General features: G+C 46.7%; 1 protein-coding gene across 6 annotated transcripts; it reads right to left on the bottom strand.

Annotated features, from left to right (window-relative positions):
* Window positions 1-41: 41 nt before the first annotated feature.
* LOC309334677 (uncharacterized protein) lies at window positions 42-27,678 on the bottom strand. 6 transcript variants are annotated; one of them, XM_081849220.1, is made up of 5 exons: window positions 23,133-23,225; window positions 20,113-20,293; window positions 19,858-19,984; window positions 17,290-17,370; window positions 42-1,808 (listed from the first exon to the last, which is right to left on the bottom strand). In XM_081849220.1, the coding sequence occupies exons 2-5, from the start codon at window positions 20,185-20,187 to the stop codon at window positions 274-276; spliced, it is 1,818 nt and encodes a 605-aa protein (XP_081705346.1). In that variant the 5' UTR covers window positions 20,188-20,293; window positions 23,133-23,225; the 3' UTR covers window positions 42-273. The 6 variants fall into 6 exon arrangements, with proteins under 6 accessions (XP_081705346.1, XP_081705350.1, XP_081705349.1 ...); XM_081849222.1 differs by lacking the exon at window positions 42-1,808 and adding an exon at window positions 14,654-16,567 and having other exon boundaries at window positions 23,133-23,220; XM_081849221.1 differs by lacking the exon at window positions 42-1,808 and adding an exon at window positions 14,654-16,567 and having other exon boundaries at window positions 17,290-17,373; window positions 23,133-23,218.

The raw sequence follows: 27,678 nt of genomic DNA, 5'->3' as shown, positions 1-27,678 counted from the left end.
CAGTACATTGTATCTTTCATTACACTTACTATTATGAGACATTACCTCCATTGCTTTAATACATATATGCACAACATTCCATACAAACACCAGAGCACCAAACACAGTACATGATATTTCCCTCTATGGGTTTGTTGACATGAAGCACAAAGTGAACTCTGTGTGAAAAACTTGGCACACTCCATACATCTAAATGGGTTCTCCCCTATGAGAGTCCATATGTTTTAATCAATAACTCCATTATAATTGAAACACATTCAACACTCCTTCCACTTAAACCATTGTTTCTCTGTGAGTTTGCTGATGTTTTCTAAGAGTTACACTCTTACTGAAGCACTTCCCACACTCCAAGCATTTAAATGGTTTCTCCCCTGTGTGAGTTCTAAGATGTATAGTAAGGTGTGAACATCGACTGAAGCTCTTCCCACACTCCATACATCTAAATGGTTTCTCCCCTGTGTGAATTCGTAGATGTATTGTAAGAGCTGAACTCTGAATGAAAACTTTCCCACACTCCATACATTTAAATGGTTTCTCCCCTGTGTGAGTTCGTAGATGTAAAGTAAGGTGTGAACCGTGTCTGAAGCTCTTTCCACATTCCATACATTTAAATGGTTTCTCCCCTGTGTGACTTCGTTGATGTAAAGTAAGCTGTGAACACTGACTGAAGCACTTCCCACACTCCATACATTTAAATGGTTTCTCACCCGTGTGAGTTCTTTGATGTACAGTAAGTATTCCATTGTGATTGAAGCTCTTTCCACACTCCATACATTTAAATGGTTTCTCACCAGTGTGAGTACGTTGATGTACAATAAGTACTCCACTCTGGCTGAAGCACATCCCACAATCCATACATTCAAATGGTTTCTCTCCTGTGTGACTTCGTTGGTGCACAGTGAGTTTCGCACTACAAATGAAGCTCTGCCCACACTCAAAACATTTATATGGTTTCTCCCCTGTGTGAATTCGTTGATGTAAAATAAGGCTTCCACTCTGACTGAAACACTTCCCACACTCTATACATCTAAATGGTTTCTCCCCTGTGTGAGTTCGTTGATGAATAGTAAGTTGTGAAGATTTACTGAAGCTATTTCCGCACTCCATACATTTAAATGGTTTCTCCCCTGTGTGTGTTTGTTGATGTCTAGTAAGGTTTCCTCTTTCTCTGAAACACTTCCCACACTCCATACATCTAAATGGTTTCTCCGCTGTGTGAGTTCGTTGATGAATAGTAAGTTGTGAAGACTTACTGAAGCTCTTTCCACACTCCATACATTTAAAGGGTTTCTCCCCTGTGTGAGTCAGTTGATGATTTCTAAGCACTCCACTATTGGTGAAGCTCTTTCCACACTCCTTACATTTAAATTGTTTCTCCCTTGTGTGAGTTTGTTGATGTCTAGTAAAGTGTGAACACTGTCTGAAGCTCTTTCCACAATCCATACATTTATATGGTTTCTCCCCTGTGTGAGTCCGTTGATGTCTAGTAAGATGTGAACACCGCCTGAAACTTTTTCCACACTCCATACATCTAAATGGTTTCTCCCCTGTATGAGTTCGTTGATGTACAGTAAGTTTGCCTCTTTCACTGAAGCTTTTTCCACACTCCATACATCTAAATGGTTTCTCCCCTGTGTGAATTCGTTGATGTATGGTAAGTTTTCCTCTTTCACTGAAGCTCTTTCCACACTCCATACATTTAAAGAGTTTCTCCCCAGTGTTAGTTTGTAGATGTGTGCTAAGGTGTTCACTCACACTGAAGTACTTTACAGATGGCCCTTCAATATTCTGATTGCCTTCTCCATCACCTGGTTTAAAGTGGGAGATAGGAAAATATTGTTAGATATTCAGGGAATAGAACAAGGCAACTTAACACAGAGCAAGACCAATCAGCACCTCTTCTTTTAACACCTCCTGGATTCCTTCCTCTCCTATGTACCAAATTTATAGGAAAGGTAATCTGAAAATAGCCTCAATAACCCCTAGTATCCAGTTCTACCTTCAACTCCCATGTAACACTGAGCACCAAGAGAAACCTTCTCTGCTGAGGTGAGACATCTACGGCCCTCTACGGCCATCTACGGACTCTAAGTACCATCAACCCAGGCAAAGACCCTGCTATGTGGAATAAGTAAAATAGAAGTGTTGTTTATGTCATACGTAACTGTACAAATATTCAAAAATATTAGTCTTGTGAAGTAAACAGCAAAGTATCTGGTTGTCCATTAAAAACTATTAAATGACATGGACCAGTAAACCTCATGCCATCATTATTATCCTATGAGTCTCTGCAGAGAGCAAAACCAACCCCTGTATATGGTGTTTATTGACCTGACTAAGGCTTTCAACACTGTAAATCGTAATGCTCTGTGGACTGTCCTTCAGAAAATTGGCTGCCCAGATAAATTTGTGAACATCATCCAGCTCCTCCATGATAATATGACAGCAACAATCACAGATAACAATGGCTCTCAAAGTGAACCATTCACAATGGGATCAGGTATTAAACAGGGTTGTGTTATTGCCACAACTCTATTCATTATTTTCATTGCCATGATCCTACACTTTGTTGCAGGGAAAATCCCCACCAAAGTAGAAATCATATATCAAACAGATGGAAAGCTCTTCAATCTGAGCAGGCTGAAAGCAAAGAGTAAGGTTACCATAACTTTTGTCATAGAATCCTAGAGTTGGAAGAGACCACAAGGGCCATCGAGTCCAACCCCCTGCCAAGCAGGAAACACCACCAGAGCACTCCTGACATATGGTTGTCAAGCCTCTGCTTAAAGACCTCCAAAGAAGGAGACTCCACCACACTCCTTGGCAGCAAATTCCACTGTCGAACAGCTCTTACTGTCAGGACGTTCTTCCTAATGTTTAGGTGGAATCTTCTTTCTTGTAGTTTGGAACCATTGCTCCGTGTCCGCTTCTCTGGAGCAGCAGAAAACAACCTTTCTCCCTCCTCTATGTGACATCCTTTTATATATTTGAACATGGCTATCATATCACCCCTTAACCTCCTCTTCTCCAGGCTAAACATGCCCAGCTCCCTTAGCCGTTCCTCATAAGGCATCGTTTCCAAGCCTTTGACCATTTTGGTTGCCCTCCTCTGGACACGTTCCAGTTTGTCAGTGTCCTTCTTGAACTGTGGTGCCCAGAACTGGACACAGTACTCCAGGTGAGGTCTGACCAGAGCAGAATACAGTGGCACTATTACTTCCCTTGATCTAGATGCTATACTCCTATTGATGCAGCCCAGAACTGCATTGGCTTTTTGTCATAGAGCTTCAGTATGCTGATGACAACGTAGTGTGTGCACGCTCAGAGGATGACCTCCAAACCATCCTAAATATCTTTGCAGAAGCTTACGAAAAGCTTGGCCTATCACTCAATATCCAAAAAACCAACTGCACCAACCACCTGCACCAACAAGTAGAAAATAACCACTCTGCAACGCCACAAATCCAACTCAATGGTGTAACGTTGGAAAATGTTGATCACTTCTCCTACCTAGGCAGTTATCTTTCCACAAGGGCCAACATTAATGCCAAAATCCAGCATTGCCTGAGCTCTGCGAGTGAAGCTTTCTTCCAATTGAAGGGCAGAGTGTTTGAGGACATTCGCAGGGAAACCAAAATACTTGTTTACAAAGCTACTGTACTACCAACCTTACTATATGCTTGTGAAACATGGACCACTTATAAACACCATCTCCAACTCATTGAAAGATTCCATCAACGGTATCTCTGAAAATTTTTACACATCACTTGGGAAGATAGGCGACTTAATATCAGTGTACTGGAAGAAGCAAAGATCACCAGTGTTGAAGCAATGATTCTTCAACATCAACTTCGTTGGACTGGTTGTGTTGTGCGGATGCTGGATGATCATCTTCCAAAGCAACTACTCTATTCCGAACTTAGAAATGGAAAGCGTAATGCTGGTGGTCCACAAAAGAGGTTTAAAGACTGTCTCAAGGCAAATCTAAAAAAAAATGTAGTATAAACATTGACAATTGGGAAACACTGGCCTGTGAGCACTCCAGTTGGAGAACAGCCTTTACCAAAGGTAAACACTCAAACTCAGGACGCAAGGGAGAAATGTGCTAAGAGGAAGGCATGCTTGGCAAATCCACACTGTGATCAACTCCTGCCTGGAAGCCAATGTCCCCGCTGTGGAAGGATGTGTGGATCCAGAATTGGCCTCCACAGTCATGGACTCCTTGTTAAAACTGTGTTTATGGAACACAATCTTACTCGGCTATGAAGAAGAAGAAGAAGAGTTTGGATTTGATATCCCGCTTTATCACTACCCAAAGGAGTCTCAAAGAGGCTAACATTCTCCTTTCCCTTCCTCCCCCACAACAAACACTCTGTGTGGTGAGTGGGGCTGAGAGACTTCAGAGAAGTGTGACTAGCCCAAGGTCACCCAGCAGCTGCATGTGGAGGAGCGGAGACGTGAACCCGGTTCACCAGATTATGAGACTACCGCTCTTAACCACTACACCACACTGGCTCTCTGAGTGATTGCCAAAGCAGATGAGTCTCTTTGTATATTATACACGGGTTTTTTTTGCGAATTCATACCACAATATCAGCTTATGAAGAGTTGCCTACTGACAAATGTACAGCATTGCTAGAAACTACATCTTCAACATCAACTTCGTTGCACTGGTCACGTTGTTTGGATGCCTGATTATCATCTTCCAAAGCAACTACTACTTAAGAATGGAAAGTGAAATACTGGAGGACAACAAAAGAGGTCTTAAGATGCTCTCAAGCCAAATCTAAAACAATGCAGTATAACTGTTAAGACTGTGTTGATGGAAGACAATCTTACTCGGCTACGAGGAATCGCCAAGGAAGAAGACACGGCATTAATAAATGGCTTAAACAGCAGATTCACACCTCCAACGTCTAACAGCCAGGAGGAATAAAAATGTGCCCTTACCTAGAGAGGCCACCATCTCATAATTCTCCTCCATGACTTCCTTGTGCAGAGCTCGTTGGCCAGGATCCAGCAGAGCCCACTCCTCCTCCGTGAAAAAGACAGCCACCTCCTCAAAGGTCAAGAGGGCCTGGAAGGAGAAGAAGAAGAGGAAGAAAACAGAGCTTCTCTTAGATCCCCATCATCCCCACTCAACACAGAGGGAGGCTGGGTGGTCCCATCTGTGCCTCTTCCCTCCTCCCTGCTCCCGTTGCTCTTTCCCTACCTGAGGAAGCTGCCTGGCTCCTCTTTCCACTCCACCTCTGAGAAGAGGCCGTTCAGAGGGGGTCTCGGAGGCCATTGCGTTGCCAGTGGAAAGGACAGAGGAGGAGGAGGAGGAGGAGGAGGAGGCGTAAACTGGGCCACTTCTGGGATGCTCTCAGCTGTTGACAAGATGCACTTTAATGCAGGGAGCAGCTCTTTAAGAAGAACAATGCAGAAATAAGAAGAAGAAGAATTGATTGAATTTATATGCCACCCTATACCTGGAGGTCTCAGGGCTGTTCACAGAAAGGCAAATTTATTTAGGGTGGGAGACATTTACACAGATAGCATACCTTTTATAAATTACAAATACTGTGGTACCTCGGGTTACAGACGCTTCAGATTACAGACTCTGCTAACCCAGAAATAGTATTTTGGGTTAAGAACTTTGCTTCAGGATGAGAACAGAAATTGCACAGCGATGGTACGGCAGCAGCGGGAGGCCCCATTAGCTAAAGTCATACCTCAGGTTAAGAAGTTTCAGGTTAGGAACGGACCTCCAGAACGAATTAAGTTCTTAACCCAAGGTACCACTGTACCAACATTAATAAAATAATACCCATAAATTCTAATTACAAAGGCAGTGAACTGGAAGGATGTAATCCTTTCTACAGGGACTTTATAATACTATAAGCTGCCTCAGTCTTTAGGGGACATTCAGCTTCGGATTGTAAAGTTCTAGGATCAAATCTCAAACTTTTAACGAAGCCTCTCAGAAAGCATTATGGTCAGTACCTCTGCAGACCTCACTTTTCCTTTCCCCCAAACAGCCACCCAGGAAACCAATTTCTGACCGTTTGATACATTTAGAATAAAGGAAATAAAGGAAACTCCTAAATTATGGGCAGAATTTGCAGTCAGAAGAAAAGCAACACCTGGAGGGCACCAGGGTGCAGAAGTTCCATTCAAGCGGAGCAGATGGAAATATTTAGAGCACTCTATGCGCTAACATGGATTGTAGTTTAGGGGAGAGAGATATGAAGTTCAGTGGCTTATGCCCCCCCTAGTCCTTCCTCTTAGGAACCTGTGTTCCTAAGGAATCTTCCCTACACTGTGGGGAAGGACAGGAGGATAAATAATCAGGGGGTCCAAACTGGGCACAGGGCATCCCTCCTGAGCAGGGGGATGGGAGACTGGGTCTCCCTGGTGTAAGCCCAGAACCCAAACTGCAGGGTGGGGAACCTCAGACCCAGGGGCTAAATTGGCCCTCAAGTCACCTCTTTCTTTCTCTTTGGCCCTCAGCGCTACGCCTTTTTTCCAACGCTTCCCAGCTGCCTCCTGAGGTATTTTTGTGTGGCTGAAAAAAATCCCTGGAAGGCAGGCAGCTCTGGGACAAAGCTCAGAGTCAGCCCCATAGCCCCACCAACTCTGTCCTCTGTCCCGCCCATCAATCTGGCTGTCATCCTGGCCCACCTTGCAGGGTTCTGAGCATCGCCCAGGTGGTGGTCTTTAGAAGACCTATAGTGTTAGAAGACCCTCCCGGCAACCTGGATGGGTACGAAGCCAGGCAGGAGTGAGGCTGGCAGCACTGGCAGAGAAAGTCCCTCAGCACCTCTGCGCTGGGCCAATCCTGCAAGGCAGCCCAGATCTCCCACCCCCCTGGGGGCTTTGATTCTCCTTTTCGACCCAAGAGGATATCTTGGAGGAGCCTGGAAAAGCCTCGTTTTGGAAACAAGCAGCATCAAATTCTGCGAGGGGGGAATAGTTTCATTCCCCCCTCTTTCCCCCAAGACTAGCTGAGGGTCCGCCCCCTTCCCAAGAAGCAAATCCTTGTTTCCTTTTGCTTCCTTCTCACATCAGCCTCTTTCTTACTAAGGAAGCTCCGGAGGCCGATTTCCCTTGACATTGTCCATCTCTCACCCCCCACCCAATTCAAAATCTCCCCCCTCTCTCCCAATCCAGAGGCGATTCTGTTCTCCAGCTGCTTCCACTTCCTTTCCCCTGCTTGCCCCCCCATCTCCGCTCCACTGAGGCTGGGGCTTCAGCAGCAGATTTGGCTGGCTCCCTGACGCAGGAGGCAGAGCCTGGGGGGGGGGGAGCGATGGGGGGGCAGCAGTGAGAAGGGAGATGGAGGGTGTTAAGCAGAGAGGAGCATCACTAGGCGGAATGGGGCTGCCCCCCCCTTTGAACGGAGAAGGACTGACTTCTGAGTCAACATGCACAGGGTGGGGCTGCAAATCCCTTTGTAATTAAGTTCCACTGGGGGGGCACCCTTTTGTGGTTCCTCTCAAGTGTCTTCGCCCCCCCCCCCCACATTCCCCCCATCATGGGAGCCTGGCTTGATCTCTGCGCTTCAAAAAAGATCTTGCAATGCAAACCCTGTTGGGGGAGGGGGACTCCACTTTGCAACAGGGTGGCCTGCATCCAGCCCCCCCCCTCCATGATTTCTACAGAGAAAGGGCGGGCCCCCTCCCTGCTTTCTTTGCACCCCCCCCCCGCAATCCTCCCGCCTCCTTTCCCAGCTGCCCTCTTTGTAGATTCAGGGAGAGGGAAAGCAAATCCTTCTCCCACCCCCCTCCCCCAATAACCCCCCAATATGCGGCACCTCTTTCTCCTCTTCTCCAAGTCCGCTTCTCTTCCGCGAATTAGCATGGAGACCCCTCTCCTCCAAATAGCCTCCCCCCCCCATAAAACCCCCTTCCTGCCTCTCTAGGAAGCGGAGCTCCTTGACCCAGAGGGAGGGGGAGCGGCAGGAGATCCGCCTCCCCCTCCTTGCAAAACAGAAATTCCCTTCCCGGCCGGCAAGCTCTATAGTCCCGTTTATTTAGGGAGAAATTCATGGGTTCGATTTCCTGCAGAGGCAGCGAAAGACGACTTTAATAGCAAGTGAGAACCCTTGACCCCAGGACCAAAGCCAAACCCCCAAAGGTGGGCAAGATCGGGGCATTTCCTTTTAAATAATATTTATTAAGGGTTTGAAAATTACAAAAAGAAAAAAGAAAAGTTAGACAAACAATATAATAAAATACAAAAACAAAAACACTACTGTCAGAGCTGCCTCTAGGTCCCAGCTCACAGAGGACCAACGCCAGGCTGATGTTATGTACAAAAGTCTTTACTGAAGTTTAATTTCCATTTCAAAGCCAGAGCGTGCAGCCCTACGTCTAGACTCTAGATCGGCGAAGTCCCGTCTGAGTCTCCGCCCCTTCCACACCAGTTTAAGATCCTAGCCCTGCTCCACCTCCTGCGCTGCTCTCTCCTCCTCTGGGTCCTCCTGCCCGCTGGGGCATTGCCCTTTCTGGACTCTTCCGACGCTGAGTCGCTTAGCTCCTCCCCCTGCCTCCGGCGTGCTTTAGGACCCGGTTCCCAATCCTCACTCTCTGCTGTCCTGCGCTCCTGTACATTTGAACTTGCTTCTCGCGCCAACCCAGTGACCTTTCTCCTAACCGTTACACTACTTCTGTCACTGCTTCCCTCTTCCGTGACACTGGCCGGATCTGACCTCCCTTCCGTTGTCCGACTCTCCGAGGGAGGCGTGGTAGGCTCTGCCTCGTCTCCTCTCCCTGGTGGGGAAAGCACTGGCCCCGATGCCTGGGACTCTTCCCCCCCCCACTCTGCTCTGGTGGGGAAGCTGGTCCTGATTTCCAACTACTGCTCTGGGAGTCCCTGCTGCCCCCTTGCTCCTGGGGCGTTCCCCTTGGGACCCCCCTGCCCCTGGCCACTGGCGCTCCCTTCTGTGAATCTTCCGATTCGCTGGAGAGGCTCATGGAATCCCTCGGACCACTGTCCCCTCCTACGCTCCCCTCGGATTCCTCCCCATCGCTCTCCATCTCCCATCTTCCCTTTGCCTCAGCGCCTGAGCCCCTGACAACTACATAAAACAGTGAGTTAACAAAACAAAACAAAACCAATTAAAAACACTTCCAATGTTTTCAATCTTAACTTTCATTCACTTGTTTCATTGACTTCCTCACGCCTCCCTTTTTGTATTCCACTTCAATTAACTATTTCAGCAAGTCCTTTCCATCTTCATCTATTTTCTGTCCTATAATTAATCTTACCATATTCTAACCTAGTCCCCCCCCCCTTTAATGCATTAACAATCTATCTGTACCTAGTTCCTTCTAACATTTCTGCCAAAGCCATATAGCTTATGGGGCATTTCTCTCCAGGGAGGGTCACCCCCTAGCTTCCTGGATATTGCTCATGGTCATTCAATGAAAGCCCAGGGTGCATTTTGAGGGGTGGTTGCTGTGGTATGCAGAAGGACCAGAAGAGAGCTAACTTTGACGCTTGAGAACACAACAAAGGCAGAACAAAACTGCACATCTCAATTATTATGGAACCTTCCTGCCAAGTGCAAAACATAGACGCTTATTGAGAGAACGTTTCTCCCAAAGTGTTAGAATGCCATAAGTAGTTTGGTAAAAGAACGGAAGATGTGCTATTATTGTAGAATATCCCACATCCATCTATATACAGTCGTACCATGGATCCCGAATGCCCTGGAACTCGGACGTTTTGTCTCCGAACATGGCAAACTTGCAAGTGACTGTTCCGTTTGCGAACGCTGTTTTGGAACCTGAAAGTCCGAAGGGCTCATGCGGCTTCTGATTGGGAAAATTCAGCATCCACGCAGAACTAGGAGGGAGAGTGGCTTTTTCTTTTTCTTTTCTTTTTTGATAATATTTATTAAGTTTTAAAGGTTACAGAAAGAAAAAGTAAAAATACCACATTAAACAAAAATAAAACAACACATCACAATATGAAAAAACAGAGAAATAAAATCCATTAAACAAGAAGGAAAAAAACAAAAACAAAAAACAAAGAAAAATACAGCAAATCTTCTCATTACTTATCTTTCATTAGCTTATTTCCTTGACCTCCTCACACCTCCCTTTTTTGTATTCTAGATCAATTATCCATTTCAGCAAATCCTTTCCCTCTTTTAAAATTTTAGTCCTGTAATTTATCTTAATATAATGTAACTTTACTTTTCCTCCTTTCACCAATTAACAGTCAGTTAATCCCAACTCCTTTATATCATTCCTGCTAAAATCATATAATATCATTCCGACATCCTTCTAACAATTATTAATTTTACAATGTTTCTGTAGATAGTCTTTAAATTTCTTCCAATCTTCCTGCACCGACTCTTCTCCCTGGTCTCGGATTCTGCCAGTCATTTCCGCCAGTTCCATGTAGTCCATCACCTTCATCTGCCATTCTTCCCGGGTGGGTAAATCTTGTGTCTTCCAATACTTCGCGATGAGTATTCTTGCTGTTGTTGTTGCATACATAAAGAAAGTTCTGTCCTTCTTTGGCACCAGTTGGCCGACCATGCCCAGGAGAAAGGCCTCTGGTTTCTTCAGAAAGGTATATTTAAATGCCGAGAGAGTGGCTTTTTCTTTCCATGGGAACTGGTGGGGGAGGGAGGAGGGATGTCATTGTCTCTCTTGAATACCCTCCACAGCTGCAGCCCAAACAGAGCCCTTCTCTCTCTCCACCCCTCATCCCCCCCCCGTCTAATGCCTCTTTTACACCGGCACCTTCTCATGTTCCCCACCATTTAAATAAAAATAAAAATCAGCAGCCCACTTTCGTTCAAGTTAAGTGCCATGGAGTTCAGTGGGAGGTGCTCCCATGTACACGCACGTGGGGTTGTACTCGTGATGCGATGAAATGTCAGGCTGATCTTTCCGTACTGGTGCATAAAGAGGGTCACTTCTCTGTAGGGTAAAATAAAATAAAATAAAATGCCCCCCAAGTGTAAGAAAACTACAAACGTGCCCCTCTCCTCTCCTCTGCAAAGTGGACAGCTTGTTAACCTCCTACCCTGTGCAGTGAAAAAAGATTACAGCTGCAGTCCTGTGCGCACCTAGCCGGAAGTCCTGCTGTACGTGGTAGAAATACTTTTGAGTAAAAGCATGCCTAGGATGAAACTTAACCACTTAACCACAGACAGTTTCAGGAATTTCTGTCTGAGCTAAATGTTGCCTATGAAGATATTAAAAATAAAAATAAAAATAATTAATATAAATTTTATTAGTATTTTCCATACAACAACATGAAGAATATCAAAAAATAACAATACACAAAAAACAACATTCAAAAAACCAAAACAAAAAACAAATCCATATCTTACAATTTAATAGTATAAACACTAAAAATAAAAACAAACATTGACTTCCACCAATCCCACAGCACCTCCTTTATCTCTCATTGTGTCTTCCTGTTTTCCTGATCATCTCTATCCTAGCATCTGGATATAAATCCCTCTTTCTTCTCCTTTCACTTCACAAGGTTATTCCAGACTCAGCCAGATTTCTGTCCTCGAACCTTGACTTTTAAGGTATTCATTTAGACACTCCGATTCCTTTTTCACCTCACTTTTTGGTTTTTGTCTTATTATATCTGTCAATTTGGCTAATTCTAAATATTCTGAAAGCTTACATAACCACTCTCCCCTAGTGGGTAACTGATTCCCTTTCCATTACTTAGCCACCAGGATTCGTGCTGCAGACATTGCGTATAAGAAAATATTAGTTTTGTCTTTTGGAATATCATCATTTAAAATTCCTAAAAGGAATGGCTCTGGCCTTTTACTATATGATATTCTTTAGTATTTTCTTTATTTCTTCGTGGATCGAGGGAGAGTTTTGAAACATTTTAATGACTTACTTCCACAGGTTTCTGCTTTTATTCTTTCAAAAAACAAAGAAGTACCTGAGCTCAAAGATGCAGAGTGGAAATGGCACCTTGCCTTTCTGACAGATGTAACAGAGCTACTCAACGGTTTCAATGTTCAGGGAAAGGGGAAGCTCATCTGTGATATGTTTTCACATGTGAAAGCGTTTCAAGTAAAATTAGACCTCCTCAACTGAAGGAGGAAAACCTCTGCCATCTCCCCACAACTCAAAACCTGTTGGCGGAAAAACCAGCAGTTGCATTCCCAAACAAAACGTGTGGATTTACTAGAAACGTTGCAAAAGGAGTTTCAAATTAGAATTAAAGAGCTTCATCTCCATGAACAGGGCATACAGCTTTCACGGAACACATTTTCTTTAGACACTGAAATTGTTGATCCGATTTCCCAAATGGAATTGGCCGAACTACAGAACTGTGACTCTATGAAAAACACATTCAAATCAAGCAGCCTCACTAATTTCAATGCATCTCTCCCCTTTGAGACATATCTTAAATCTCAGTAGCCATGCACTCAAAATTGCAACCATCTTTGGCAGCACCTATGTCTGTGAATACGGGGACGCGGGTGGCGCTGTGGGTAAAACCTCAGCGCCTAGGACTTGCCGATCGTCAGGTCGGCAGTTCGAATCCCCGCGGCGGGGTGCGCTCCCGTTGCTCGGTCCCAGCGCCTGCCAACCTAGCAGTTCAAAAGCACCCCGGGTGCAAGTAGATAAATAGGGACCGCTTACTAGCGGGAAGATAAATGGCGTTTCCGTGTGCTGCGCTGGCTCGCCAGATGCAGCTTGTCACGCTGGCCACGTGACCTGGAAGTGTCTGCGGACAGCGCTGGCCCCCGGCCTCTTAAGTGAGATGGGCGCACCAACCCCAGAGTCTGTCAAGACTGGCCTGTACGGGCAGGGGTACCTTTACCTTTTACTATGTCTGTGAACAGATTTTCCCCCGAATGAAACATCTGAAATCTCCAACCAGATCCAGACTAACTGATGAACACTTGCATCACTTGCTACGACTAGCAGCGACAAATATGGAACCGGATAGTGACCATCTCATTAGCCAAAAGCAGGTCCATACTTCCCATTGGAATACTTATAAGTTGACGTTGATTAAAATCATTTTTCATTTTAAATATTGTATTGTTTTATTTCTGGTTTTGTGTGCACTACAAATAAAATATGTGCAGTGTGCATAGGAATTCATTCATATATTTTTTTCTAATTATAGTCCAGCCCGCAACAGTGGCTGAGGAACAGTGAACCGGCTCCCTGTTTAAAAAGTTTGAGGACCCGTACTCCAGATGAGCTCTGCTTTCGGCCTCCTATACTGACAGCTCTTTTGACAGATTTCTGAAAGATGGGCCAATTACTTGGGCACAGAGATTCCTCTCACCACAGGGAAATGACGCTCCTGAAACCACTGGCAATGCCCACATTTCCCTGTACCACCTTCCCTCCCCATGTTGGTGTCAGTATATGGAAACATCACCGCTGCAGACAGCCAGTTTGTTGACATCACATGATGCGCTTATCTGTGGGAAAGAAGAATTTCCCAGGACGTTCACAGGCTGGATAAGTCTTTGTGAAGAGTGTAACTTGAAACCTTCTGACTGCGCATGTTCAGGAAGTTTGTCTGACTTGCTGGAAGAACTGAACTGAAAGGACATGTTTTTCTCTAGTGCTGTAATGTCAGAAATAAACATCATGTAAATAGATTTCTGACTTATTTTCTTTCCCCTGCAGAAGCAGGAGGGAGGGGTTGTGCATTTTACCCACAAGAAAATGTCGCCTATCAAAATCTCCCTGGTCTGTCTGGATATCAGCCAGAGGAGGTTACCGGTATGCAAGCTCCCGAGGACAATGAGAGGGGCCAGCCTCTGTGGAGGGGGCTTGCAAACCAACAAATGGTTGTTCCTCACAGCACCTCCTTTATTCCAGCTGCCACCAGGGATTTTATCCCCTTTGCCGTTAATGAAGCCATGAATGAGAAGGTAAGGTAAAACAATGAATTTATAAAATACAAACAACGTAGGATAGTTTAAGGATTACTTTCCAGTCTTTCTGTGTTTTCATTGTTCCTTTATTGCAAGTATAAAAATGTGATTTATGCCGCTCTTCTTATAACAAGGAGTTGGGCTTGACTCTTGGAGTCCCTTTCAACTCTACAGTTCTAGGATTCCAGAGCCAATCCTGCTTCCTAAACACCACTTTTGTGCTCCACTTTTTGTCAGCATCGCCCTTGAGCCAGTGTACCAACTGGACTCATGCACTACAGCCCCGACTGGGCTAGGCGAGCTGGGTAGCACTGCCAGAGACCTCCTTTCCCACGGGAACAGGTCACAGTGCTGTGGACTCACAGCTTGGAGCTGAGAGCACCGGATTCACTGTCTCAATTATACAGTCGTTGCGCAGCAGCGTTTTGCGGAGTCTTGCAGAGTATAAACCACTCGGAGAGCAGCTCTGTAAAATATCCTCCTTTATTCTATGACTACAGCTATAATACAAAACTATATACAGAGCTAAATGTTCTGAGCATAAATCAATGCTATATTCTGAGTGCCTGCAGCTGCTCCTAGCAGCAATCTTATCTATAAACACGATCTCTTGCACTCTCTCTCCGACACACTGACTGACTCTCTCTCTCACAGATTCACACACTTGACTAATTAAGTAGAGAGCAGTACATTGCTCCTCCTCTCTGTAGAGTCAGCAGAGACCTCAGGAGATTCTTGGGTATGGGAGGGGTGAAATCTCCTCACTTTTCACAATTCTCCATTCCAAACTCTCTCTGCCAAAGACCAAATATCAACAGAGTCTCGGGACATGTTCACTCACAATGAGCACTCCAGAGTTACGTTCTGCACATAACTTACAGTACATTATATCTTTCATCATACTTACTATTATGAGACATTTATTTGCTTTAATAAATGTATGTACAGCTTTCCATACAAACACCAGAACATCAAATACACTCCATAAATTTACAATGAATTTTCCCCTTATATGAGTTTGCTGATATGAGGGACAAAGTGAACCCTGTGGGAAAAACATGGCAAACTCCAAAAAATCGAAATGGTTTCTCCCCCATAACAGTCTGTGGTTGCTTATTAAGAAGGCCATTATAATTGAAATATTTTCCACACTCCATTCCATTTAAACAGTTGCTTCTCTGTGAGATCTTTGATGTCTTCTAAGACTTCCATTCCCATTGAAGCACTTCCCACAATCCATACATTTAAATGTTTTCTCCCCTTTATGAGTTTGTTGATGTCTTCTAAGACTTCCATTCTCACTGAAGCACCTCCCACAATCCGTACACATATATGGTTTCTCCCCTGTGTGAGTTCTCCAATGTATAGTAATTTGTGAACACCGTCTGAAGCTCTTTCCACACTCCTTACATTTAAATGGTTTCTCCCCTGTGTGAGTTCGTTGATGAATTCTAAGATTTCCACTACAACTGAATCTCTTTCCACACTCCATACATCTAAATGGTTTCTCCCCTGAGTGAGTTCGTTGATGTATTCTAAGATTTCCACTACGACTGAAGCCCTTACCACACCTCATACATTTAAATGGTAACTCACCAGTGTGAGTTCGTTGATGTGTTGCAAGATCTCCCCCCTGACTGAAGCTCTTTCCACAAACTGTACACTTATATGGTTTCTCACCCGTGTGAGTTCGTTGATGTTTAGTAAGTGTTCCATTGTGACTGAAGCTCTGTCCACACTCTATACATTTAAATGGTTTCTCCCCAGTGTGAATCCGTTGATGTATTCTAAGAGTTCCACTCTCACTGAAGCTCTTTCCGCACTCCATACACTTAAAAGGTTTCTCCCCTGTGTGAGTTCGGTGATGTGTAGTAAGGTGTGAAGACAGCCTGAAGTTCTTTCCACACTCCATACACCTAAATGGTTTCTGCCCTGTGTGAGTTCGTTGATGTACTGCAAGTGCTCCACTCTGACTGAAACCCTTCCCACAAATACATTTAAATGGTTTCTCCCCAGTGTGACTTTGTTGGTGCACAGTGAGTCTCTCACTACAAATGAAGCTCTTTCCACACTCCAAACATTTATATGGTTTCTCTCCTGTATGAGTACCCTGATGCAGAGTAAGGCTTCCACTTGCACTGAAGCACTTTCCACAAACCATACACTTATATGGTTTCTCACCCGTGTGAGTTCGTTGATGTCTAGAAAGGATTCCACTCTGACTGAAGCCCTTCCCACACTCTATACATTTAAATGGTTTTTCCCCAGTGTGAATCCGCTGATGTCTTCTAAGAGTCCCACTTGCACTAAAGCTCTTTCCGCACTCCATACAATTAAAGGGTTTCTCCCCGGTGTGCGTTCGTTGATGTACAGTAAGTTTTCCACTCTCACTGAAGCTCTTTCCGCACTCCATACATTTAAAAGGTTTCTCCCCTGTGTGAGTTCGTAGATGTATAGTAAGGTGTGAACACAGGCTGAAGCTCTTTCCACACTCCATACATCTAAATGGTTTGTTCCCTGTGTGAATTTGTTTATGTACAGTAAGGTTTCCATTTTTACTGAAGCTCTTTCCGCACTCCATGCATTTAAAAGGTTTCTCTCCTGTATTAGTTCCTAGGTGTTCACTCACACTGAAGTACTTTACAGGTGGTCCCTCAAAATTCTGATTGCCTTCTTCATCACCTGGTTTAAAGTGGGGGATAAGAAAATATTGTTAGGTATTCGAACAAGAGAACTTAACACGCAGCAAGACCAATCAGCACTTTCCCTTCTTTTAACACCTCCAGCATCCCTCCCACTCCTATGTACAACATTTTTAGGAAAGGGGGGGCGGGGAACCTGAAAATAGTCTCAAGAACCCTTAGCATCCCGTATTCTAGTATCTAGTATTCAACTCCCATACCAAGAACAAACTTAGTTGGTCTCTAAGGTGCTACTGGACAATTTTTAAAATTTTTTAATATATATTTCGTTTGCATCAGACCAACACGGCTACCTACCTGAACCTTCAACTCCCATGTAACACTGAGCACCAAAAGAAAACTTATGTGCTGAGGTGAGGCATCTATGGCCCTCCAGATGTGGTTGGACTCTAAGTACCATCAGCCCAAGCAAAGATGGCCAATGACCAGGGATGATGGGAGTTGTAGTGCAGCCAAATCTGGAGGGACACCTTTCTCCATCTTCCCCCTCCTCTGAAAATGCTATACTGTTTTTTCATTCCTCCTTGATCTGTAATATCTCGTCGATACATTCCAACCAGCTGTACACATTACCTAAACCTGCACCAGGATGATGGCAAAGATTGGCCCTCGTTCTGATCCAAAAGGGCTCTTTTTATATTCGTACACACTGAAAGGAGACATAGAAAGTTACAGTCTTACAGCAAAGTGGAAGTAATGTACCTCTGAATTGGTCCAGGACAACATCCCTGTATTTTTCTGTTCCAAGCGAGGAAGTGAGCTCAGACCTGAATATCAGAGTCTCTGCTGTGTGAAATAAGTAAAGCAGAAGCGTTGTTTATGTATATCCGATTGCATGGAGCCCGGAGAGCCACGTGGTTTTCCACGGATCTGAGGGCAATGAAACAATCGTTGAGACGGCTAGAGCGCCGGTGGCGGATAACTCATTCCGAATCTGACCGGACACAGGTTAGAGCTCAACGTCGAGCCTACCAAATGGCGATAGCGACGGCGAAGAAGACTTTCTTCACCGCCTCTATTGCATCTGCAGAAAACAGCAGCAGGAGACTCTTTCAGGTGGTTCACAATTTAGCGGAACCACCTGTAACATCGGGGCCCAGTACGGGCCACATGTTCTCCTGCAATGATTTTGCAAATTTTTTTGCAGATAAAATCGCTCAGATTCGGGAAGAAGTAGACTCCACCGTGGGAGCAGGGCCGGGGCGGGAGAGTGCTAGAGTCCTGTCTGGTCAAGTTGTGTGGGATCAATTCCAATCTGTTACCTCCGAGGATGTGGACAGGCTGCTTGGACGAGTGAAGCCAACCACCTGTCTCCTGGATCCTTGCCCATCCTGGCTTATAAAAGCTAGCCGGGAAGGACTGGGCGATGGGCTTCGTGGGGTGGTGAATGCTTCCCTCCATGAGGGAGCCTTCCCAGACCCGCTGAAAGAGGCGGTTATTAAACCGCTTCTTAAAAACCATCTTTAGATGCGGCCACGATGGCCAATTATCGCCCAGTCTCAAACCTTCCATTCTTGGGCAAGGTGATTGAGCGAGTGGTTGCTGAACAACTCCAGGCACGCCTGGAAGAAGCGGACCATTTGGATCCCTTCCAATCGGGATTCAGGCCTCATCATGGGACTGAAACTGCCTTGGTCGCACTGGTTGATGATCTCCGGCGGGCTAGGGCCAAAGGTGAGAGCTGTTTCCTAGTTCTGCTGGATCTCTCAGCGGCGTTTGATACCATCAACCATGACATCCTTCTGGACCGTCTTGAGGGGCTGGGAGCTGGGGGCACTGTCATACAGTGGTTCCGCTTCTTCCTCCTGGGCCGTGTTCAGAAAGTGGTGGTGGGGGATGAGTGTTCAGACCCCTGGGCTCTCACTTGTGGGGTGCCCCAGGGTTCTGTCCTCTCCCCCATGCTTTTCAACATTTACATGCAGCCACTGGGAGAGATCATCAGGAGGCTTGGACTGGGTGTTCATCAGTATGCAGATGATACCCAGCTCTACCTCTCTTTTAAATCAGAACCAGTGAAGGCGGTGAAGGTCCTGTGTGAGTGTCTGGAAGCGGTTGGAGGATGGATGGCGGCTAACAGATTGAGGTTGAATCCTGACAAGACAGAAGTACTGTTTTTGGGGGACAGGAGGCGGGCAGGTGTGGAGGATTCCCTGGTCCTGAATGGGGTAACTGTGCCCCTGAAGGACCAGGTGCGCAGCCTGGGAGTCATTTTGGACTCACAGCTGTCCATGGAGGCACAGGTCAAATCTGTATCCAGGGCAGCTGTTTACCAGCTCCATCTGGTACGTAGACTGAGACCCTATCTGCCTGCAGACTGTCTCGCCAGAGTGGTACATGCTCTGGTTATCTCCCGCTTGGACTACTGCAATGCGCTCTACGTGGGGCTACCTTTGAAGGTGACCCGGAAACTACAACTAATCCAGAATGCGGCAGCTAGACTGGTGACTGGGAGCGGCCGCCGAGACCATATAACACCGGTCTTGAAAGACCTACATTGGCTCCCAGTACGTTTCCGAGCACAATTCAAAGTGTTGGTGCTGACCTTTAAAGCCCTAAATGGCCTCGGTCCAGTATATCTGAAGGAGCGTCTCCTCCCCCATCGTTCTGCCCGGACACTGAGGTCCAGCTCCGAGGGCCTTCTGGTGGTTCCCTCACTGCGAGAGGCCAAGTTACAGGGAACCAGGCAGAGGGCCTTCTCGGTAGTGGCGCCCGCCCTGTGGAATGCCCTCCCATCAGATGTCAAAGCGATAAACAACTACCTGACATTCAGAAGACATCTGAAGGCAGCCCTGTTCAGGGAAGTTTTTAATATGTGACATTTTAGTGTATTTTTCATCTCTGTTGGAAGCCGCCCAGAGTGGCTGGGGAGGCCCAGCCAGATGGGCGGGGTACAAATAATAAATTATTATTATTATATGTGACTGTAAAAATATACAAAAGTATTAATCTTTTGAAGCAAAGACAGCAAAGTATCTGGTGGCCCATTAAAAGTTGATAAATGACACTGACCAGCAAACCTCATGCCACCATTATTAACCTGTCAGTCTCCCTGTAGATTTTACATAGGTTTTAGGGGGAAAGTCATACCACAATTTCAGCTTATAAAGAGTTACCTACTGACAAAAGCACAGAATTGCTATAAACTACAATCTTCAACATCAACTTCGTTGGACTGGTCATGTTGTTCGGATACCTGATTATCGTCATCCAAAGCAACTACAGGAGATTCACCCTTTCAATGTCTAGCAGCCAAGACAAATCTGCCCTCACCTAGAGAGGCCACCATCTCATAATTCTCCTCCATGACTTCCTTGTGCAGAGCTCTTTGGCCTGGATCCAGCAGAGCCCACTCCTCCTCTGTGAAAAAGACAGCAACATCCTCAAAGGTCAAAAGGGCCTGGAAGAAGAAGAAGAAAACAACAACAACAGAGCTTCTCTTTGGTCCCCATCATCCCCACTCAACACAGAGGGAGGCTGGGTGGTCCCATCTGTGCCTCTTCCCTCCTCCCGTTGCTCTTTCCCTACCTGAGGAAGCTGCCTGGCTCCTCTTTCCACTCCATCTTTAAGAAGAGACCGTTCAGAGGGGGTCTCGGAGGCCATTGCGTTGCCAGCGGAATGGACGGAGGAGGAGGGGGAGGCGGAAACACGGCCACTTCTGGGATGCTCTCAGCTGTTGACAAGATGCACTTTAATGCAGGGAGCAGCTCTTTAAGAAGAACAATGCAGAAATAAGAAGAAGAAGAATTGATTGAATTTATATGCCACCCTATACCTGGAGGTCTCAGGGCTGTTCACAGAAAGGCAAATTTATTTAGGGTGGGAGACATTTACACAGATAGCATACCTTTTATAAATTACAAATACTGTGGTACCTCGGGTTACAGACGCTTCAGATTACAGACTCCGCTAACCCAGAAATAGTATTTTGGGTTAAGAACTTTGCTTCAGGATGAGAACAGAAATTGCACAGCGATGGTACGGCAGCAGCGGGAGGCCCCATTAGCTAAAGTCATACCTCAGGTTAAGAAGTTTCAGGTTAAGAACGGACCTCCAAAACGAATTAAGTTCTTAACCCAAGGTACCACTGTACCAACACTAATAAAATAATACCCATAAATTCTAATTACAAAGGCAGTGAACTGGAAGGATGTAATCCTTTCTACAGGGACTTTATAATACTATAAAAATGCCTCAGTCTTTAGGGGACATTCAGCTTCGGATTGTAAAGTTCTAGGATCAAATCCCAAACTTTTAATGAAGCTTCGCAGAAAGCGTTATGGTCTGTACCTCTGCAGACCTCGCTTTTCCTTTCCTCCGAACAGCCACCCAGGAAACCAGTTTCTGACCCTTTGATACATTTAGAATAAAGGAAATAAGGGAAACTCCTAAATTATATGCAGAATTTGCAGTCAGAAGAAAAGCAACACCTGGAGGGCACCAGGGTGCAGAAGCTCCCTCCAAGGGGAGCAGATGGAAATATTTAGAGCACTCTATGCGCTAACATGGATTGTAGTTTAGGGGACAGAAATAGGAAGTTCAGTGGCTTATGGCCCCCTGGTCCTTCCTCTTAGGAACGTGTGTGTGTGTGTGTGTGTGTGTGTGTGTGTGTGTGTCCCCTTTTATCTTCCCTACACTGGGAGAAAGGACAGGAGGAGAAATAATCAGGGGGTCCAAACTGGGCACAGGGCATCCCTCCTGAGAATGGAGCCCAGAACCTAAACTGCAGGGTGGGGAACCTCAGACTCAGGGGCTGAGTTGGCCCTCAAGTCCTCTCTCTCTTTCTTTGTCTGGCCCTCAGGAACTCTCCAGCGCCACACCCTCTCTCCAACGCTTCCCACCTGCTTCCTGAGATATTTTTGTGGGGCTGGGAAAAATCCCTGGAAGGCAGGCAGCTCCTGGACAAAGCTCAGAGTCAGCCCCATAGCCCCACCAACTCTGTCCTCTGTTCCTCAATCAATGGAAAGTGGCCCCTGGAAAGCTGCTCAGGAGCGAATATGGTCCTCAGGCTGGATAATGGTCTCCACCTGGCCCACCGTGCAGGGTTTATGTGTGAGGATTGCCCAGGTGGTGGGCTTTAAAACACCTACAGTATTATAAGGCCCTCCTGGCAACCTGGATGGGGACGAGGCCAGGCAGGAGTGAGGCAGGCAGCACTGGCAGAGAAAGTCCCTCAGCACCTCTGCGCTGGGCCAATCCTGCAAGACAGGCCAGATCTCCCACCCCTGGGGGCTTTGATTCTCCTTTCTGACAAAGTCCCAAAAGGATATCTGGAGAAGCCTCTTTTTGGAAAGAAGGAGCATCAAAAACTCATCCCTCCCCTTCTCTTTCCCCCAAGTCCAGCTGGGGAGGGGGCATTTCTTTAATTCCTCCAATCTTTCAATTGGAGCTTTTTTAAAGGGCTCCTGAGACCTTGATCAGTTTCAAATCCTGCCATCGATGGGCCCCTTTCCCTTGCCAAGCAGGAGGGAAACTGACAAGGTGCTTTTTCATGCTTCAGGAAATGGAAATAGATGGGGACGAGGCCAGGCAGGAGTGAGGCAGGCAGAACCGGCAGAGAAAGTCCCTCAGCACCTCTGCGCTGGGCCAATCCTGCCAGGCAGGCCAGATCTCCCACCCCTGGGGCCTTTGATTCTCCTTCCCGACAAAGTCCCAAGAGGATATCTGGAAAAAGCCACTTTTTTTGGAAAGAAACAGCATCAAAATCTGCGAGGGGGGATCAGTTTCATTCCCCAAGACTAGCTGGGGGTCAGCCCCCTTCCCAAGAAGTAAATTCTGGTTTCTTTTTGCTTCCTTCTCACATCAGCCTCTCTCTTACTCAGGAAGCTCTGGAGGCCGATTTCCCTTGACATTGTCCACTTCTCACACAAACCCCCACTTGAAATCTCCCTCTCTCCAGCTGCTTCCACTGCACCAAAGCAGACTTCCTCTCCCCTGCTTGCCCTCCCGATCTCCGCCCCACTGAGGCAGGGGCTTCAGCAGCACATTTCGGAGGGGGGCAGGTCAGGGTCCTGGAGGAGCTCAGCCCCCCTCCCGGCTCCCTGACGCAGGAGGCAGAGCCTGGGGGGGGGGAGCGATGGGGGGGGCAGGAGTGAGAGGGGAGATGGAGGGTGTTAAGCAGAGAGGAGCATCACAAGGTGGGATGGGGCTGCCCCCCCCCTTTGAACGGAGAAGAACTGACTTCTGCGTCAACATGCACAGGGGGGGGGCTGCAAATCCCTTTGTAATTAATTGAGTTCCAGTGGGGGGGGGACCCTTTTCTGGTTCGTCTCAAGTGTCTTCGGTGCGCTTCAGAAAGGATCTTGCAATGCAAACCCTGTTGTGGGAGGGGGACTCCACTTTGCAACAGGATGGGCTGCATCCAGCCCCCCCTCCATGATTTCTACAGAGAAAGGGCGGGCCCCCTCCCTGCTTTCCTTTCTCTTCTCCCCCCCCCCCCCCGCAATCCTCCCGCCTCCTTTCCCAGCTGCCCTCTTTGTAGATTCAGGGAGAGGGAAAGCAAATCCTTCTCCCCCCCCCTCCCAAAATAACCCCCCAATATGCGGCACCTCTTTCTCCTCTTCTCCAAGTCCGCTTCTCTTCCGCGAATGAGGATGGAGACCCCTCCCCTCCAATTAGCCTCCCCCCCCCCAAGAAAAATAAATTTCCTGCCTCTCTAGGAAGCGGAGCTCATTGACTCAGAGGGAGGGGGAGGGGCAGGAGATCCGCCTTCCCCCCCCTGCAAACATGAATTTCCTTCCCAGCCGGCAAGCTCTATATTCCCGTTTACTTAGTGAAAAATTCTTGGGTTCAATTCCCCGCAGAGGCAGCGAAAGACGACGCGGCCCCCCCCCCCGCATTTCTAAAAAGCTTCCTCCTGGGGAGGGGTTTAGAGCAGTAACTTAAGACAACACTAAGGGCTGGTCCAGTGTCATTTCATTGGGTACCTTTTGTAAAAAGCTGGAGCTCATGGAGAAAGTTAGGCTTTGTTATGTTTTTGGGGGGGGGGTCAGCTCAGTCGTAGATCAGTTTCTTTGCACGCAGAAGGTCTCGGATTCCCATTTTCGCGTTTGGTGGGGGTGTACCATGGTCCATAACTTCTGGGGAAGAGCTTTTTATCTGACCTCCAAAATCTCTCAACAATCTATCTGTCCTAATTCAGCACTTACCTTATTATAACCGTATTTGACCCCCTATTCTACGCTTCAGTCTAAAGAATTAATTTCCTTTCTGTTCACAGCAGCTAGACTAGTTATTGCGAAACGATGGAAGGAAAGCTCTAAAAGAGCAATAGAGGCTTGGATCAATAACATCTGGATCATTGCTCTGTCAGAACACCCCACATACCATTGGTGTCTAATCAAAGGTATCTCCAAAAAAGATACCTTTAGCACAGTCTGGTCTCCCTTTTTCTCCCTTGATTGAAGAACAACAGGATATTTTAATGCCGCCACCACCATCATCACAGAGGTTTTTGTGGAGGGGATATTATGATTGGAAGTGTCTAGCCAAGCAAATCGGTAGTTGGGTTCCTATTGAGGGTATTGGGGGAGCCAACATGACCGTGATGTGGGATTGAGGACTGGAGTGATCATTCTGTGATATTATGGCAGTGGACAAAGCTGTATTTACTCTGAATAAATGAATATTGTTGTTTTCATAAAGGTCTCAAATTCAATGCTTTGCATGCAGGAGGTCCCAGGTGAAATCCTCCTCAGACAGAGAGACCCTGTTGGCATCCGTCTGTCTTGGGAGGCGATGAAGGAGGGGGCCTTTGGGGGGGAAGCCCAACTATGGGCAGCTTGCAACACCTGCTGTGGCTGCTTCATGTCATGGGCAAATGTTCAATGCCGGCAGAGGGAGGAGCAGCTCCAGATGAACTCTGCTTTCAGCCTCCTATACTGCCTGCTCTTTCTACAGATATCTGAAAGATGGGCCAGTTATGGGGGCACAGAGATTCCTCTCTCCCCAGGGAAATGACTCTCCTGAAACCACTGGCAACGCCCACATTTCCCTGTGCCACCTTCCCTCCCCATATTGGTTCTTTCCCTCAGCACCTCTTTTATTCCGGCTGCCACCATGGAACTTTGTCCACTTTGCAGTTTAGTGTCAGGGGCTGGTCTGAATCGGAGGACTGGGGAATGCAGTTTCAGGAAGATCAGCTTCTAACAGAAGAGGAGAAGGAAGATTTGCCCCCCCCCCTCCAGAGTTTCACAATGCAGAGAGACAGGCAGATTCAGAAGCTGCACAGTTGAGATAGGAGCTACCCAGCTTTGAGATAGTAGCTAGGAAACAGAAAGGAGGGAAGCAGCTGGGAGATACATCAGTCAGAACAAAGGAGAAGCCGGGAAGGAGGGACATCCCGTTGGACGTGGGTAAGAACTGCCATCCTTGCGAGGAGTTGCCTGTTTGTGCTAGCAACATGATACGGGAATAAAAAGACTAGAAATCTACCAGCTGCTCATTAATTCTCTTCGGTGAGCTACCAAAAGGGAGGGGGGAACTCCTGAACATGACACGTAGCCATGAATGAGAAGGTATTGTAAAACAACGAATTTTTAAAAGATAAACAACGTAGGACGGTTTAAGGATTACTTTCCAGTCTTTCTGAGTTTTTATTCTTCCTTTATTGCAATTATAAGAATGGGATTTATGCTGCTGTTCTTTTAACAGGGAATTGGACTAGAAGACCCTTGGAGTCCCTTTCAACTCTACAGTTCCAGGATTCCAGAGCCAATCCTGCTTCCTAAACATCACTGTCGTGCTCTACTTTTCACAACTCCACATTCCCAATTCTCTGACTGCAATTGACTGCCCCCCTAGTCCTTCCTCTTAGGAACCTGTGTGTGTGTGTGTCCCCTTTTATCTTCCCTACACTGGGAGGAAGGACAGGAGGAGAAATAATCAGGGGGTCCAAGCTGGGCACAGGGCATCCGTCCTGAGCATGGGGATGGGAGACTGGGTCTCCCTGGTGGAAGCCCAGCACCCGAACTGCAGGGTGGGGAACCTCAGACCCAGGGGCTAAATTGGCCCTCAAATCCTTTCTCTCTCTCTCTGGCCCTCAGGAATTTCCCCAGCACCACACTTTCTTTCTAATGCTTCCCAGCTGCCTCCTGGGGTTTTTTTTTTGTGGGGCTGGGAAAAATCCCTGGAAGGCAGGCAGCTCTTGGATAAAGCTCAGAGTCAGCCCCATAGCCCCACCAACTCTGTCCTCTGTCCCGCCCATCAATGGAAAGTGGCCCCTGAAAGGCTGCTCAGGATCGAATGAGGCCCTCAGGCTGGATAATGGTCTCCACCCCTGTTCCACACACGAAACAGGCTGTCATCCTGGCCCACCTTGCAGAGTTCTTGGGTGAGCATTGCCCAGGTGGTGGGCTTTAGATCACCTACAGTTTTTTTTTTAAAGTTTTTATTGTTAAAATAATTCATCATTAATACACATATATTACAAATATACAAGCATACAAACATACATTTCATACAATCCTTAAGTGTTCAAACATACTTACACTCAATCCCACAAATAATTCCTTTTCCCATCGCCATCCAGCACCCCTCACCCCACCTTTGTGTTAAACTTCCAATCTACTCAACTGCAATTTCTTTCCACTTCTATTACTTTCTTTCACACACCTTTAACCTAATTTCATACTTCTTTTCTATTACACATTGTTATCCATCTTATTTAGTATTTCAGTATTTGAAATGGAACTTGTTTATTCTAATAGGAGTTCTGTTTTCCTAAATGAATATCTGAACAGTTTTTTCATTTCGTTATATATTATTTCCCAAAATTGTTTGATGTTTAAACAATTCCACCATATATGTATCATAGTACCTTTTCCAGTGTTGCATCGCCAGCAGACATCGCTACAATTTTTATTCATTTTTGCTATTCTTTCAAGTGTTAAATACCATCTATGTTGAATTTTGAGGTAATTTTCTTTCAATATATAACACATAGTGAATTTCATATCTTCTTTCCACAGTTTTTCCCACAGCACCAGCAGAGAAAGTCCCTCAGCACCTCTGCGCTGGGCCAATCCTGCAAGGCAGGCCAGATCTCCCCCCCCCCCCGGGAGCTTTGATTCTCCTACCCGACAAAGTCCCAAGAGGATAATCTGGAGAAGCCTCTTTTTGGAAAGAAGGAGCATCAAAAACTCATCCCCCCTCCTCTTTCCCCCAAGTCCAGCTGGGGAGGGGGCCTTTCTTTAATTCCTCCAATCTTTCAATTGGAGCTTTTTTAAAGGGCTCCTGAGACCTTGATCAGTTTCAAATCCTGCCATCGATGGGCCCATTTCCCTTGCCAAGCAGGAGGGAAACTGACAAGGTGCTTTTTCCTGCTTCAGGAAATGGAAAATGCACCTCTTCCCTCCAGTTTTGGGGCACAAAAGCAGCACAGCAACCCCCCCCAAACATGGGAAACCCAACAGGGCTCTTTCCTTTGTGCCAAAGCAACCTCAGCCGGCCAGACTTGGATTTCTGAAAGGGGAACTGGGGGGGGGCTCCCCCTTCCTTCTCACACCAGCCTTTCTTACTCAGGAAGCTTCGGAGGCCGATTTCCCCTTGACATTGTCCATCTCTCACCCCCCACCCAATTCGAAATCTCCCCCCTCTCTCCCACTCCAGAGGCGACTCTGTTCTCCAGCTGCTTCCCCTGCACCAAGTTAGACTCCCTCCCACCCTCCATATCTCCCCCCCCCCCGCCCCATACAGGGATGCCAACTTGAATAAAATATTGGGGGCAGCTCTTCCAAATATCTTATGGGGGAGGAAGAAGACCCCTCGGGCCCCTACGAGTTGGCTCCTATGCTTTCATGATCCCAACTCAGCCAGGGGGCGGCAGTTCAGGGTTCTGGGGTTCATCCTGCAATGCAAACCTTGTTTGAGGAAGAGGACCCCCCCCTTTGCAGCCGATTGCAGATCGCCTCTCCTGATTCCCAGAGGGAAAGGGGGGAGCCCTTCCTTGCTTTCACCCCCATCACCTTTCCCCCTCCCCCCTTTGTAGATTCAGGGGCAGGAAAAGCAAATACTCCTCCCTCCCTGCACCCCAAATCACCCCCCCCAAATGTTGCACCTTTCCCCTCCTCCTTTGCAGGCCTCCTTCTCTTCCGG

Source organism: Podarcis erhardii (genome assembly GCF_964252035.2).
Source record: "Podarcis erhardii genome assembly, chromosome: 2".
NCBI classification, from domain to species: Eukaryota; Metazoa; Chordata; class Lepidosauria; order Squamata; family Lacertidae; genus Podarcis; species Podarcis erhardii.
Note: the sequence above shows the minus strand (reverse complement) of the source record. Positions and strands in the feature narration are given on the sequence as shown.